Here is a 17,972-nt window from a genome sequence, read left to right as displayed (position 1 = left end):
TTTCAGTCTGAGAAACTTCCTTTTATCCTTTTGGCTTTTTATCCACCAGCCAGCTGTTTATCTATTTGACCACATTCCCCTTAATTCCATGTGCCATTATTTTTTCTATAAATCTCTTATGACCTTATCAAATGTCATTTTTTTGAAAATCCATAGAAATCAAATCTACTGCATTTCATTTATCCATCAACTTTGTAATTTCTCCAAAGAAGAAGGTTGATCAAGCATGGCCTGCATTTTAGATACATATGCTGACCAACCATTAACAGGTTATGCTTGTCTAAGTGCTTTAGCAATTTCATATCATGTTACGTCATGCCATGTGTGCTTTGCCTGAAGGCAGGTCCTTAGCTCATTGTCTGCAGCTACTTCAACCTGAACTGTTTTCTTCGTACTTTGTGTCAATGGTGGTTTGCCACTCTCAGGGGAAAGGCAAGGAGGCAGGCTCCAAGTCTACCTCATCCAGAATGGGAATTGAACCCGCGCTGTTGGTGCTGGTGTTATTCTGAACCACACACTAACCATTTAGCCAACTGAGCTAACCGGCTCCCCACCATATTATAGATCCTAGCATAAATTCCAGGGCTCTGTCTACCTTTATGTTTGAAGAACTTCTTCAGTATCACATCTATAAAACTGACATCATCTGCTAACAGTTGCATACTGACCTCTGGCGAATCTATAATTTCAACATCCACTTGATCTGTAAAAACTAAAGTTAAAATACTTATTTAGTATCTCTATCAGCTCCTCCTAGTCTGCTAAAACCCAGTTCCCTTTTCTTAATATACAATGATTATCAACTTACCAGTGATTTGCCTATAGAAAGCCTATTTATTGCCCTCTCATATTATTAGGAAGCTAAATTGGACAGCCCTCTAAACCAGGCACAGGGATCGTGATGCATGATTAACCTTTGCCTGTTGACTGAAATCCAGGCAGCAGGTCAACTTCGTGCTGTGTTTATTGGAATGATTGCTGTGTGCAGCCAGCACTAAGTGCACTGTTTATTGGCATCAGTGGGAGCCAAAAATCATAACTTCCTAGCATATCTTAAAACTAGCCTGAACCTCTTAAAGGGAAGGTGCAGAGAGTGGAGTAGTTGCCAGTAGTCATGCAGCAAGTGAAATAGTGAAGAATGGCACAACATAGGAGACATAGGGTTTCAAGGTTTTCAGACACTGCACTGGAAGGCTTGGTGGAGGTGGTGGACATTGCTGCTCCTTCACTCTCCCTGGGTCAAAAACATGGAACTCTCTCCCTAACATCACCACATGGACTGTAGTGGTTCAAGAAGACAGCTAACCACAGCTGTCTCACAGGCAATTAGGGAATGGCAACATGCTGGCCTTAACAGTGATGCTCATATCCCATGAACAAATAAAATAAAGATGGACAAGAGGACAGATGTCCTATATTCTCAGGGAGCCAGGAGCTCAGCCAGCTCAAAATGGATTGGTAGCAGATAGCCATTGAGGTCAATGTCAGGACTCAAGCCTCAAGGACCTAGAAGTTCAATGTCCTCACACAAGTGGTCAAGGCCATCAAGTCCACCAATCAGGACTCAAACCTAACATTCATATGCTCCACTGCACACTCACACTGAATACTGCTACAAGCTTAATACCCACATATCAGAGCTTGCACACACCGTCAGCTTTTCAACCATTACATCCCAAATCACAAACAGATTGAATCATACTCACTGACACACCTTCCTCTCTTTTGCTTGATAAGGTCACCCATGACTGGAGGTAGCCGGAGCTAACCGGAAGAGACTAGCAAGCCTGGATGCCCTAACTCCCATGAGGGAGACACTGATGGCAGTTACTGGAATGGCAATTGTTGATCCCAGACCAGCCATGGAGATGAATCAGTTGAAAATGACATCCTTCTCATACCTAATCTCCATCTCACATTCCATTTGCCCCTCATTCCAGAATCCCTTCTGATTTACAAATTGCGGATGGTGTAAGATTGCACCTCTTCCTTCTGCAACTGTACCTTAGTGCCTTTCTCCTTTCAGATATACAAGATGTGAGGCCTGACCAGGCAGAGGAGGAACAGCAGGAAGACAGTGATGAAGAAGAAAACCGTCACTTGATTTCACTCGCAGCCACCAGTTAAAACAGTGACACTGTGTAATTTAAAGGGTTTAGATGCTAAAGATCCAGTACGTTTACGTCAGATCGTAGAGGTACAGCCTGGGCAAGCTCAGACATTGGACATGTGTGGAATGTTTATTTTGCAGTGGTTTTTATTTTATGCACAGCAGCCTGCAGCCAAGTCAGTGGGCAAGGATAGCAGAGGCTCGCTGGAAGACCAAGTCATGCACAAATTCTGCTGCAGAGGACTCAGATGAAGACTCTGATAGGGAAGCCTACAGAAGGCTGATTGGTATGCTCAATGAAATGCTTGGTACATTGAGGAAACCTGCCAAAAAGCCTATGTTCAATGCCAAGGACCTTAGGGGAGTCTGGCACCAACTTTGCATTGCTTTATGCGCAGCTGGGTGTCCATCATTCCCAGCTTGGAGGTGGTAGCCAACTTCATTGGCACATTTGTAAATCCTACTGCAATAGAAACTCAGACTGAAGCCATGCAAATTCAGACCGTGAAATCACTGCTGCAGATACCAGTGCTCAAAGGGGCTTGTAGCATGAAAAAACATTCCAGCAATTTGTCCTCCAACACAAATAGGGATTACTAGGATTGCTGAGGCACCACACCAGGGGAGTGGCAGTGGCTCCATCCAGTACAAACCTGCTGTCCTTTCTCAGGGTGACAGTTCATCCTCTCAACCCTTTCACGTTTGTCAGCTAGCCAGCTCTGACAGCTGCTGCCCATGCCAAGTTGGTACAGTCTGAAGCTGGGTCTTCTAGGCCCACAGCTGCTCAAGGTCACCCTGAAAGGACATGGACAGTCTCTACCATTGAAATCAGTAGGTTTCTGCCAGCCATGCTGCAACCACTGGGATAGCACTGGATATTTTTATTATTTTTGCATGTTAGCCAAGATGATGACGTGATGATCAGTAACAGAGAGAAACCAGGAGAGTGGGTCTTCTGCTGAATAGGGAAATTAGGGTTCTGGCATCTCACTCAAAGTAGTTCTTTACATACAGCCTGGTTAGAAAGAGAATATTGACACCTCCCTTCCTTTTGTTCCTCCTCCATTCACTATAGCTGTTGCCCTTTTCTGTGTGCCCTGTGCTACGAGTCATGCTCTCTTCCAAGGGAGAGGTATATTAGTGCATCCATCTCTGGCGGCAACTGGTTTGCTCAGAAGCCTTAAAGTCAGGAAAAGAATCTTCAATAGTCGCCACAAGTGTGGCAGAAATGTGCACGTGCACATCAAATGTCATTTTGCTGCCCAAACACACCCTTAGACTTTCTAACCTTTTTATACTTTTTCAATATTCTTTATATTTGTCCTGAGTTGCTTTAATATTCCTGTAAGCAATTAAATGCATTTTTTTAGTTTCAAATTTTCATCAATGGATCTTTCAATACATCCCTGCAGCCTGAACTATAAGACAAATTTATCCTATCGCAGTGTCCTTTTTAAAATCAAAGCTGCTGGATATTGAGAAGAAAGCCTAATTTGCAGCTACTGGGCTCAATTTGCTGAAAAGTTGTGCATTTTTGTTAACAGCTAATATAGACCTCCAAACATTAATCTTGAAGTATTAGCAGTCAAGATACTCAAAGATATCAATGACCCACAAAGGCCTTGCTTCTTTTCGTATTGATAACAAGGAACAAATGTCTACAAAAACAGGTAAATGATCTACTACCATTATGTCATGTGTCAAAGGAAGTGACAGCAAAAAGGTGTGAACAGTCATTAGAATGAGTGGTTACCTCTAACTACTATCAGAAACTGGAGTGGTAAAGGGAGATAATGCAAGAATGATAACCACTAATTGCAATGCCAAAGCTCCATATTAACAGAATAATCAATCGGATAACTGAGGAGCTTGGGTTCACTTGCCAACCAAGCTTGTTAATCCTGTGTGTTCTCAATAGCCATCACACTGCTAACTCTCTTAATGGTGCTATTCTGACAGAAAAAAAAGACAAATTTAAGAACTTTATTTGTACGGAAACATATTTTTGCCTGAATCCATATAAACATATCCCAAGGGTTGTTTGATATTAAAATGTCTCGAGATCATTGCAGGATACAAAAAAAGCAGACAGTTTTATTCCCCATTTTCTGTTCAGCCTTCCCAAATAATGCTCCCCAGTTGCAAACATACATCTCCATGCATGTAGTTAGTGCTATATTCGGTCAACTAACCGACAGCTGTGCTTTAGCAGTGTGGGAAAAGACACAAATTGGTAGGAGGTGGATGGGTTTGCATCCTTTGTTCCCAGTACCGTGAGTTAAGCCACTCCCCCAGAAACAAAACAAGCTCTCTGTTGCATATCTCATAACAATAAGATTAATATTTGGACTGGTAAAAGCTTGTGGATAGATTAAGAGTACTCTCATGCAACCTGATAAAAATGTGAGCTCAGCTTCAAAAGTTCTAATATTTGCTATTGTACAGTACTGTAGGTTTCCATTATTGACGAAAGAGAGAAGTAAATAGCTGGAAGAATGCAAGTTCAAGTTATGTGCCTTCACTTTTTCCATCTTTAATCTAAACTATTATAGTCAAGCCACTCTGCGGCACAGCAATATTGAATAAGTTACGGCAGGGGGGAGGATTAGGCACTCACTGGGCTTCCCATAACGAACACAGAACAACTCACTAGGGAAAACCTGGCTGTTCATTTACTAATAAATCACAAGTTTACAAAATACAACTATCCCTGCATAGCAAACGTGCTTTCCTTGTGGACGCTCTTTTCACAAGTGAAGAATCAAGTTTTACTAAGAGTCCAGATGGATTTATGGTCTTTGGATTTATTTTGTCATGAGGATTTTATCAAAAAGTCAGTAATAGGATACATCTAAAAGCTGACTGCGCTCCTTTAGCATTTTGCACTATAGCAGGGAATGTCACTTCGTGAATCACAGCAAGCAAACTGAACAATGCACTGTTTTCTGATACAGGAATACAGGAATCCAACATTGGCATCCATTCCTAGTCCAACCGCGAGGGACTATCTTGCTTGCTGAAAACTGTAAATTCCTAACCAGTTGGCAACCACTATCAACAGGAGTGCAATGTTATAGCGCTGTTTGATTTTAATCTTCAGATCAAATAGTTTAACAAAAACTTATGAAAACTCAGCCTTGGGTAAAACTGTAGAAAGTGAGCATGTAAAAATAAAAATGGAAAGAATAAACAAAACAACAGAACAGCAATAAATGACAAACTGCTAATATAAACTTCACTTAAATGAGCTCAGAATTCTTTCATTCTCACTATTTATTACAAGGGCAGCTGTAAAGAGGACTACCAGCACAAGGAAAGAAATTCCATTTATCATTTAACCCTTTGAATACCACATAGTGCTTGAAGTTCACATAATATGTGTAGGGTTAGTATCATACCAAGTAGACCAAAATCTATTCGTAAATATTTAAGCATTGGATTAAAAAAAATGTATGGAAGCATTTCAAACTAAGAACCAACCAGCAAGATGCCATTCCTGACAAGTCATTAATACTGCATACACTAGTGTAGCAACCACTGTCTTTACTATCAAGAGGTCCTAATGCTGACACTTTCAGCCTGGATGCAGCCTTTTGCTATCATACTGAAAAGGAACATAGGACGTCTTGGCCTCTTCCTTAAATGACAGCAAAACCTCAATGCAGCTTATGGAATACAGAGCATATAACCAAATGGTCCTAGTTCATGGTTCAGAACAGAATGATTTTTTCTAGGCCACGAGCAAAATCTAAAAACAAGCTGCAAAGTAATTATGGAAAAAGAGGCAAAGAGGTTGCAAGGAAGGAAGTTAAGCTGCACAGTGCTGGTTTGTTAAAATCTAGTAGTAGCCCTTTGCATACTTTGAAATCCTACCCTGCTCTCTCAGGGATGCAGATATTGAACTACAAAAGGCTGCTAGTGGTATTAAACTCATATGTCACAAGCACATGCCTCAACAGGTCCTTCACTACAATGAAAACAAATGTTCATTGTATATGAGTCCTGAGGTGGTTTCTTATTTGTAGGCTAGGTATAAGAAAACTTACTCTCATATCCAGAGCCTAGTACCTATCATAACTGGATTACAGAAAGGCAAGCAGCTTCTACTGAAGTTCTGCACCTGGTGGAACCGTTCAAGAAGATATGATAATTGGAAATGCAAACATTTCATGGTCAGTTGTGTTGCTTGTGAAAAGCTCCTGGTACTTGCCCATCCACCTACTGAGGACTCAAACTTCCATGTGTCAGATGTCCAATGACCAACTAATGAGTATCCACTTTGAAAGACAGATGGAGAAAGGTAAGCAGGTCAAAGTATCTCTAAGGGTGACAAGCCTAACTTTTTTTAATATTCATTCATGGGATGTGGGCATCGTTGGCAAGAGCACCATTTATTGTCCATCCTTAACTGCCCTCGAGGTGGTGGTGGTGAGCCATCTTCTTGAATTGCTAGAGTCCATATGGTGTAAGTAGACACACACTGGAGTTCCAGGATTTTGACCCAGGAACGATGAAAGATCAGCTATACATTTCTAAGACAGGATGGTGAAAAAACAGAAACTCCAGGCCATGGAGTTTTCTTTCTGGGTGAAAAAAATGCTAGTCCTGAATTCAAAAGGCTGACTGAATAGTTACTTTGATCAATTCAAAATCTTTGATGACGTCACTACGCAGCTGTGGAATCAATGATTCCCCACACCTCAGTGTTAACGTATTGTATCCAACTGTGAAGTTTTAGTAGCAGTGGGCCAATTCTTACTGGGGAGTAAAAGGACTATAATATAACAAGTTCCCCCACCACCCCAAACAAAAAAAAGTTAAAATATTTTACTGCAAGTACAAAGTAAGCTTATTGCCAGTACAGTTGAGCCTTGTACTATTGTCTATGATAAAACTTAAGCTTTGAAAGAATAAAGGAAAGATTTACTGCCTCACTTTCCTGAGACATTCTAATCCAGTGTCACTAAAGAAATCTTGGATATGTGCACCAACAATTTGGAAACTGCAGTTGCATGTCTAAAAATAAATTTTTAAAAATGCATTTATTTAGTCCCTTCTCATACCTTTTAGAAACGTCAGATAGTGTTTCATATATAAAGAATTACTCTGGTGAATTAATTTATATATGCAAATACCACAGAGCAAGATCCAACATCTGACCACATACGACCAATTAATCTGATATTTATGAATAAAAGTAGCATCAACAGCTATCAAAAACCCACAAGCAGTACCACAAACATCTTTTGCACTTACATTTTTGTGTTTCTCGTAAGATATTCCTTTTAGATTTACCAGCAGCAAGCATTTCATGAGAGGGCTTCCCATTCCCTAAGAGGAATGCTACCTGCCCAATATTTAGGTAAGTGATAGCAAGGCTCAGGGGTTGATCAAAGAACTTTGCTACTGTAAACTGGCTTACTAAAATGTTTCACATGTCACCACGATTCCCTTTGTCCTCGTTAGATGGATTATGAACATACAAAAAAGGACAGGAAAAGATTGAACTTATAGTCTGTCAGGCCAGACTGAGGCTATAAAGCAACTGATGTTTTATTTAACATTAACAGATAAATGAATGCAGGATTCACTGCAAAAGAGTGTATTTATCATAATTTACAAACGTTATTACCCTCCACAATATATCAGAATAATAAAGATCCTTCCCTTGAGCTATCTCTCAATATACATTGATCCATGAAAATGTGCATTCACTTCTTCTGTGGTGAAAGGCTGCAAGAGTCAGTTTCTTTGCTGGCTACAGACTTCTGACTTCTGAGGTAAGTTCAGCCACTGAACTGTCATTTCAAATCCTTTGATTATGCACTGAAACAAGCCCATTCACAAAATGTAAATTTTCTTAAATCACATAAAAAAGCTAGCTCCATTCTTTGACAATTAAACAGCACCTGCCACAAATTATGTACTCTCGCACTGATCCCATACTAGTCCCAGGTCACCATCGCAGGGTGAAGCAAGATGCCTGTAACCTTGGAGGCTTATTCAGTCCTGAGCTGAGTTTCTGGCCCCATATCCTCACTGTCACAAGAACAGGCTACTTCCACCTCTGAAACACTTTCCACTTTTGCCCCTCCTGTTGAAAATCTCATCTATGCCTTTGGTATTTCTAAACACAACTAATCCAATGTTCATCTGGCAGGAGTGCCAGCCTCCAGGCTCTGTAAGCTCCAGCTCATTCAAGGTTCTGCTGCCATATCCTAACCTGCACTGATACCTAGCCAGCCATCACTCCTGCTCGTTACACACAAACATAAGAATTAGGAGGAGTAGGCCACTCAGCCCCTCAAGCCTGCTCCGCCATTCAATAAGATCATGGTTGATCCGAATGTAACCTCAACTCCATATTCCTGCCTACCTCCGATAACCTTTCACTTCCTTGTTAATCAAGAATTTATCTAGCTCTGCCTTAAAAATATTCAAGGACTTTGCTTCCACCACCTTTTGAGGAAGAGAGTTTCAAAGACTCAACTCAGAAAAAATTTCTCATCTCTTAAATGAGCGATCCCTTATTTTTAAATTGTGACCCCTGTTGACTTAGATTGACTCCTAAACTACAATTTAAAATGCTCATCCTCAAAGTTTAAATCCCTTCATGACCTTGCCCCTCTCTATCTCTGTAATCTCTTCCAATACGCTCAAAACTCTACATTCCTCTAACTATTGACAGCTTGCGCATTCCTCCTGTCCTTTCATCCCACTATCGGTGGCCATGTCTTCAGTCATCTGTCCCCCATGTACTGGAATTCCTTAAAACCCACCTCTTTGACGAAGCTTTTGGTCACACTTTTTAATATTTCCTTTCTCGATTTGGTGTCCATATTGACTGATTACATCTCTCAAGTGTTTTGGGGTATGTTTCTACATTAAAGTTGCTACATAAATGCATATAGTTCATGTTTATCCAGAATCAAAGATACTTTAAAATAGGTATAACCCAATAACCCTACATTCAAATATAATAACTCCTCTTGTTTCAACAGAGATCAATTAATAAAACATACATATTTCCCCCATTGATACCCATTCCAGCAAATTGTCTGTGTTCCCATTCACGTACAATGGCAGCAATCAAACCATGCAATAGCAAGAAATTTTTATGACTACACATGTCCTCACTCTGTCCTGAGGTGTGACTATTAGGCTAACTAACATAAATTCCCTCTAGCTTGCAGAAAACAAAAATTACCGATCTTTATCCTCTGTATACAGTGTGGACAACAGTATAAAAAAATCTTAAAAGACCAAAATGTTTCATTTTTGTCACATATACACAGTACCAAATCAATTTGTTTCCACACCATGGCGCTGTATGGAAGAGCTCTAGTGCCACATTGCCCCTGTCTACAATTCCAGTGCCAAGTCTTGTGTCTCTGCTGCCAGGCAATCTGTAATGGGAGGTAGAACTGCTGGAATTAATGCTGGAACACCTGATACTGAACACATGTGCTACTTTAGCATGAGCTTAGTAGTCAATGCATGGTACCCCAAGTCCAAGTATTATAATGGCCCCAAAGTATGATCTCTTGGCTCTCACACCAACAATCAATATCACCCAATGACTAGAAGAATGAAATGAGATGTTACGCTTTACTGTGACATCAAACCTGAAATAAAATAGTGTAAACCAAGCCTTTCAGCTTCTAAGCTAGTGGTGCGAAGTGGGGCATGTGAGAAATCTGAAGACTAACCAACATGCATTGTAATCAAATCTAGAAAACTGCATTTGGAGCAATGAAATGTAAGAAAATCACCATACCTCCTTCCCTTGTGGGGGATATGATGAATAAAGAAACATTAAACTATTAGCAATGATTATAAGTTAGGAAGTGTTGAATCAAAATCTAAAGGACTACCTTAATTGTGGTAATGAACTTACCTCAACCATGATGTGCTAAACTCAACAATAAATGTTTTCCTTTTTAGTTCATTAGTGTTTTATACTTCAAACCCTCATTAGCACTGCAGCAATGTGCCACTGTAGTCAGGCATTTTGAGAGAAGAAAACCCCCATCCCTCCAATCTTTTATTGCACTAATTGTGGTTACAGCACTGGAAATGTTTTATTTGTTACATGTATGATGTATGTAGGAAAATCATATTGTTCCACCTTTATTTCCTTATTACAAAAAATCTGTTTAAATAAAGCTAAGTTAATGAGAATAATGAATGATTATTACATATTTACATGCACACGTACACACAAACACAGTTTGCTATGTACTGCCCAGTTTCATAAAAAAAAGGCAGCAGTAACAAGATTACAAGCATTCACTTTGATTAAAGATGCAAGGGCCTAGCATTCCAACTTTATTGCTGTCTTCAGGGTATGGTTTAATGGTAACATTAGTAACAAGCCGCCACAGCAAGCAAATTTTAAAGGACGTCGTGAAAGTGTTTATATAATAAATTGTGTATTGGAAAAGGCTGGCTGCGAAACAGATGAGCATTTTCTTATTAATTGCTTCCTTCTGTACTGCAATGTTTGAACGGATTATAACACTTTTCCCTGAAGGCACTAGGGCAGAACGACAGAAAGAAAAGAAACAACATGAAGAAATGGAAGGATATTCTTACCAGTGTTCTGAGCCAGCATTCCTCACAATGAACATGCCAACACTGGATTGAGGTGAGGGGCATCGAGTAGGAGTCCTGCATAAAATAAAAAATAAACCTACTAATTTTGAAGAATGGTTTTAAGAAAAATAGGAGAAGTATCTACAGTTCAGATATCATCCTTATTTAGTCACAAATTTTCATACAATTTAAATGTCTTTGTTTTGGGCTTGGGATCCTCTAAATTGTGTTCAACAAACAAGGTAACCAAGGGTTTTCTTGTAATTAGTGTTATGCAGAAGGATGCAAAATGTGGGCAAGATAGCAACCACCACTCATATTGTGTTATAATCAGCGCAATGCAATAATACCCACTTTCCTCCTTTCTGCTCACCCTCCAGAATTGTAGAACCATAGAAGTTTATAAGATAGAATGGGGCTATTTGGCTCATTGTGTCTAGCTAGGTCCTTACTAGAGCAAACTAAAACTAATCCCAATGACTTGCTTTCTCCCCATAGCCTTGTATCAACCACAATAACAACTTGCATTTATATAGGCCTTTGATGTAGTAAAATGTTCAAAGGTGCTTCATAGGTATGTTATCAAACAAAATTTGACACTGAGCCACATAAGAAGATATTATGGCAGATGAGCAAAGGCTTGGTCAAAGAGGTAAGTTTTAAGGAGCATCTTAAAGAAAGATAGAGAGGCAGAGCAGTTTACGGAGGAAATTCCAGAGTTTAGGGCCTTGGCAGCTGAAGGCACAGTCACTAATGGTACAGCAATTAAAATCGGGGATGCTCAAGAGGCCAGAATTGGGAGAAGCACAGGTATCTTGGAAGGTTGTAGGGTCCAGAAGAAATTACAGAGATCGTAAGGAACAAGGCCATTTGAAAACAAGGGTAAGAATTTAAAATCAAGGTATTGTTAAACCGGGGGGTCAATGAAGTCAGTAAATACAAGGGGAATGGAACCTGGTGCCACTTAGGACATAGGCAGCAGAATATTGGATGACCTCAAGCTTATGAAAGATAGAATGTGGGAGGATTGCAAGAATTGTATTGGAATAATGAAGTCTAGAGGTAACAAAGGCATGTATGAGGGTTTCAGCAGCTGATGAGTTGAGACAGGGGCAGATTTGGGCAATGTAATGGAGATGGAAGGAGGTGGTCTTAGCAATGATACAAATATGTGGTCAGAAGTTCATCCAAAGGTCCACTGTGACACCAAAGTTGCAAACAGTATGGTTCAGCCTCAGATAGTTGCCGGAGAGAGGGGGATAGTCAGTGGTTAGAGAACAGACGGGGACTGAAAATGATGTTTTCAGTCTTCCTACAATTTAGTTGGAGGCAATTGCTGCTCACCATTTACCTCTGTTTCAAATATTTTTTTTACTGCTCCTTAAAAGATGCAACGATCTCTGTCCCAAAGCTTCCTATGGCAAAGCACTGCATACCTCAGCAGCCCCCTATGTAAAGAAATAACCCCTAATCTCTTTTTCTCAGTCTCATTAACAATTTTAAATTTGATCCTTCTTCAATGACTCCCCAACCAAATAAACCTGCCCTATTTGCTCTCAAAACCCTTCATAATTTTCTTTTCAAGTTATATTAATTTTCAGCTTAGTCTTCACTGCTCAAGTGGAAAATGTCCCAGTATCAAAAATCTCACTTTACAGCTATAGTTTCTTTTTCCTGACATCATCCTGCTGCTCTAGGTATTTAATGTCCTCTTTATAATGGGGAAAACAAAGCTGCACACAGTATTCTAAATATGGCTAATCAATGTTACATATCAATTCATCGTTATTCTTTTACTCTTGCCATTACGCCTCTATCAAACCTAAAATTCTCATGGCCTTCGTTAATGATTTATTTATCACCACGCACACTTTCAAGAAATTATGTATTTGAACTCCTAGATTTCTTTGTTTAATTATATCCTTCAGTGCCTTCCCCCATTAAGTATATATGCCAACATTTTTTTTTATTTCAAAATATATTAGCCCGCATTACCTACATTAAATTGCATTTCTAAGGCTAAAAAGTCATGGTTTACTAGGCAGCATTGATATCCGCAGTCCTATATGCTTCAGCCACCTTTCCTGACACCTCAAAGCACTGGAGAAGTACCATCAGTGGTACCTTTGCAAAATTCTCCAAGTCCAGTGCCAGGAAAGATGGGCCAACAGAAAGCCTCACCCAAGCCAACATGCTCAGCATTAAAGCATTAATCACTCAGAACAGCTCCAGCGTGCGGGACATGTCATTCATATGCCTGACACCAGACTCCCGAAGCAACTGCTCTATTCGGAACTCAGTGAGGCTGGAGACTTCCGGGATGACAGCAGAAACACTTTGGGGATGTCTTCAAAGCATCCCCGAAGAGAACAAACTTCCCCACTGACTCATGGAAGTCCCTTGTTTGCCCCCAACCAAACTGGAAGATGTTTATTCAGGAAGGCACCGCACATAAGTGAAGAAGCATGCAGAGGCAAAGTCGAGGTGTCAGAGAGCGCATCAACCTCCAAACATCTCACCTACCCGACCCTTCAAGCACTACCTACCCGCTTGTGGTAGAGTCTGTAGATCGTGCACTACACTTATCAGCCATTTTGGAACCCAAGCAGGAGTGGAAGCAGGTCCTGAGGGACCTGCCTAAGAATAAGGAGAAACTGCATCTGCCCATTCAACTAACCTGTGCTTGTCTTTCTGATATCTTTTACAGTCCTTTGCGTTTTTTGCGGCACATCCTACTTACGTACCACTCAACTACAGATTTTCCACGCTGAAGTAGCTTAACATTTAGTATGACATCATTTTTGTCATGATTTAGTACTTTTCCAGATTTTATCCACACAGGTGAAATAGAAAATCATTAGGCTCCATTACAAGCATATACAGACCCCACCGCTTATAGCGGGTTTGCTCATGCAAACATCATTTGCCTGCTATACATACCAACTAGTATAATATAGTATTATTAATGAAATTAAAAAATAAAGCAGCAGTATCAGAGATTCAAAATATATTTCATATAACACAGTATTTACTGGCTGGGCAGCAGAGTTAGCAGCAGTGACCTGATCCAAGGGTTCATTACTAATGTAGCTGAAGTTTCATCACAACTGTTTATAAGGCCAGTACATTAAGGAGGTGCTGTTTTGTAGCTCACTTCCTTCGACCAACAGCATTTTGGATATGGCCTTGGAACATATTTCTGTGATATTAAATCTGAATTTTAAATTGTAGAAGAAATGGAAGCCTAAGGGAAGTGAAATCTACAAACTAGTGAGTGAACACAGCTGTGTCCATGCAAAATAAATGTTGCAATTAACACATGGTAACTTTGAAATTGACATTGCAAAGGCTGACACTCGAGATGTTAACCTGCCTTTTCCCTTTACTGCTTCTGACTGACCCATTGTATATCTCTCTGTTTCAGATTTACAGCATTTCACATCCTTTCTTTTAATTTGCACATTTGGACATTGCTGGTATCCTGACACAAAACAAATGTTGAGGCCTCTCCAATAAAGTCTTATTATATTCTGTTTTCAGAAAAGACAGTATTTAAACTCGTTGCTAAGTATAAAATTAAATTGTGAAACAATATAAAACAGCAAAAATATAGAATATTTGTAGGTAAGAACTCTTTGGTTGTCATACTTACAAATGTAAACATTTTAAAAGCTGGAGGGGGCATTTCTGACTTGAAATAAACTGTGATGCCTTCTAATTCATACAGATCACCAAATTGTCTAAAAGCTTTTGGCTAATCTGTTTTCTATATTTTACTACTACTAGCATCATTATTGTTACGGGTGACTCAAAATCTCTGTTCTTATCAAACAACTTTTCATGGAATACTGGCAAATTTCTAGAATTTCAGACTGAGACCTAACAAGTATTAATGGGGAAATGCCCATGTTAATAAAATGCTTTCTCTTTCCTTAATAAATTACACATGCAAACATGAAAGAAAAAAAATTAAGGAAGTTCTTTTCTACTTAGTCTAAATGCCACCCATTTGCAATGGAGGATCACAGAACAACAAGTCAATTCAACATTATCGTTCTTGAAAGAACTGGTTGAAAAGACTTGTATTCAGGAACACTGACTGTGCAGCAACTTCAGAGGGCTGATGGCTACCCTGTTTTTCACTACCTAAGAAACGTGTGTGCAACAAATTCTAAAGACAATGTCACAACTTCCATTCTCATCCAGATGCAGGTTCAGTTGTGAAGAATGGAACATTTCCAGTTTTGACACATATAACACTTTATAGAGAGGGTGAATCTGAATCACAGAATTTCAACTTCACAGGAGGCCACTCAGCCCATCGTGTCTGCACCAGCTCTCCAATTGAGCATTATGACCTAGTGCCATTGCCCTGTACCTCTGCACATTGTTTCTATTCAAATAATCATTTAATACCCTCTTGAATGCCTCGATTGAACCTGCCTCCACCACACTTCCAGTAGATCCCATGCCCGAACCACTCAATGTGTGAAAAAGTTTTTTTTGCTTCTTTTGCTAATCACTTTAAATCTGTGCCCTCTTATTCTTGATCCTTTTATTAGCAAGAACAACTTCTCCCTATCTACTCTGTCCAGCCCCCTCATGAGGAAACAACCACTGATTACCAACCAGCAATCCCTGCTGCAAGTGCCATTCACAATCACTATCCACAACCATTTGCAACCCTTCAGATACTGAAGCAGTCTGTGTCCATATGCAGCAAGACCTGGACGGCATTCAGGTTTGGGCTGTTAAGTGTTGAGTAACAGTCACGCCACACAAGTGCCAGGCAATGACCATCTCCAACAAGAGAGAATCTAATCATATCCACTTGATATCCAATGACATTACTATAGCTGAATCCCCCACTATCAACATCCTGGGATTATCATTGACCAGAAACTGAACTGGACCAGCCATATAAATACTGTGGCCAGAGCAGCAGGTCATAGGCTGGGAATTCTGCAGAGAGTAACTCACCTCCTGACTCCCCAAAGCCTGTCCACCATTTACAAGGCACAAATCAGGAGTGTGATAGAATGCTTTCCATTTGCTTGGATGAGTGTGGCTCGAACAACACTCAAGAAGCTAAACACCATCAGGACAAAGCAGCCTGCAAGGTCAGCACCTCATCCACCAACTTAATCATTCACTCCCCCCACCACAGGCACACAGCAGCAGCGTTTACAATATGGAGAGGCAGTGGCGTAGTGGTAATATCACTAGACCGGTAATCCAAGGTTGGGGCTAATGCTCTGTGGGCATGGGTTCAAATCCCACCACGTCAGCTGGCGACTTTAGGTAAGGAAATCTGCCATTCTTACCTGGTCTAACCTACATGTAACTCCAAACCTATAGCGGTAGAATTATATTCAAGCACAATCTGTAACCTCATAGCCTGGCATATCCCTCATGCTACCTTTACCATCAAGCCACGGGATCAACCCTGGCTCAATGAAGAGTGCAGGAAGGCATATCAGGAGCAACACTAGGCATACCTAAAAATGAGGTGTCAACCTGCTGAAGTTACAACACAAGACTTCTTGCGTGCCAAACAGCGGAAGCAGCATACGATAGACATAGTTAAGCGATCCCACAACCAACGGATGAAATCTAAGGTCTGCAGTCCTGTTGTGAATGGTAGTGGACAATTAAACAACTAATGGAGGAGGCTCCATAAATATCCCCATATAGTCGTTTTGTAGTACAGAATTTGAGCATTGCTGAAAAAAAAAAGACATGTCAAAGCTTTGCATCTTACAGTCATCAGGACACTTCGCAAGAATACCAATACAAGGGGAAAACAACAATTATATTGTATGAGAAGAGAGTACTGATTAGTTGTCAAGTGTATTCTGATTGGTAGCTGTATTGCCATGGAGATTGCACCAATTGAAGGTTACTGACAGTTAACTGCCAAGCACTGTTCAAAATTTAAACCAGGCAACTTAACTCTGATCGGTCAAGACGTTGCCCTGAGGAATGAGTCAGCAAACGGCTATCACTCACTTCGTTAACCTGAAGCAGATACAGAACCGGTCATAGATCAGATAGGGTGTAAAGGGACATCACTTGTGTGTCTGGGCAGCCCATGGTATGTGGACGCAGCAAGCCTCGAGGACTAACCCTGTCATATATATCACGTGGCAGCTCAATTCAATTCACACCATGTGATCAAGAGGTGCTGCCATGAAGAATGTTGACGGTGACTGACCGATAACTGCCAAGCACTGTTTGAAATTTAAACCAAGTAAAAGCTATATGCCCTGACTATATTCTGGCAATAGTACTGAAGACTTCTGCTTCAGGACTAGCCATGCCCCTAGCCAGAAGGACGTCACACCCCTTAGGTTAGGCAGAACATTTAGAATTGGTCAATTGTCAAGGAAAGGAGGATGTAATTGAGAGCCAGGCAGATAAGGGGAATCAGCATGTAGTGATGGAGGGGCCTCAGCCCCTGACTTTGTCTAACAAACTCAAGTTGCTTCCGACCTGTGCGGATGAGGAGAAGGACTGCAAGGTGGATGAGCGGACTAGCCTGGCACCATGGTGACGGATGCCATTCAAGTGGGGGGAGCCAAGAGGAATGTGGGTGCGATAGAAGACAGTATAGTCAGGGGGACAGATACTGTTCTCTGCAGCCGCGACCAGGATCTCTGAAGATTGTATTGTCTGCACAGTGCCAGGGTTAAGGACATCTCTTCCCACTGGCGAGGAACTTGGGAATGGGAAGGGGGGGATTCAGTTGTCATGGTCCATTTGGGAACTGACGACATATGTAGAACCAGAAATGATGTTCTGCTGAACAAATTTGAGTTAGAGTACAAATTAAAAAGCAGAACACCAAAGGTAATCATCTTTGGATTGTTACCTGAATCATGTGCCAATTGGCATAGGATCAAGCAGATGAGAGAATTAAATGCATGGCTCAAACTTTGGTGTAGGAAGAAGGGGCTTTGATTCATCAGGCATTGGCATCAGTATTCAGGGAAGAGTGAACTATTCCGTTGGGATGGGCTCTGCTTGAACCAGACTGGTACCAGTGTCCTGACCCAGGAAGGTTCAGGTGAAGGGAGATTTCAAAATCCATACAACATACGAATGAGGAGGAGTAGGCCACTCGGCCCCTCAAGCATGCTCCGCCATTCAATAAGATCATGGCTGATCTGAATGTAACCTCAACCCCATGTATATACCTACCCCCAATAACCTTTCACCCCCTTGTTAATCAAAAATCTATCTAGTTCTGCCTTAAAAATATTCAAAG

At 40.7% G+C, this 17,972-nt stretch overlaps 1 protein-coding gene across 2 annotated transcripts in view; it reads right to left on the bottom strand.

Annotated features, from left to right (window-relative positions):
• The window catches only part of rnf220a (ring finger protein 220a), a 510,657-nt gene that overhangs the window by 8,975 nt on the left and 483,710 nt on the right, over positions 1 to 17,972 (bottom strand). For both annotated transcript variants that reach the window (XM_041208059.1, XM_041208057.1), the window contains one exon: positions 10,706 to 10,780. In XM_041208059.1, the coding sequence (XP_041063993.1) occupies positions 10,706 to 10,780 (75 nt within the window). The remainder of the gene's footprint in view (positions 1 to 10,705; positions 10,781 to 17,972) is intronic.

Source organism: Carcharodon carcharias, chromosome 16 (assembly GCF_017639515.1).
Source record: "Carcharodon carcharias isolate sCarCar2 chromosome 16, sCarCar2.pri, whole genome shotgun sequence".
Classification (NCBI taxonomy): Eukaryota; Metazoa; Chordata; class Chondrichthyes; order Lamniformes; family Lamnidae; genus Carcharodon; species Carcharodon carcharias.
The sequence above is the reverse complement of the archived record's forward strand: the minus strand, read 5'-3'. Positions and strand labels throughout refer to the sequence as shown.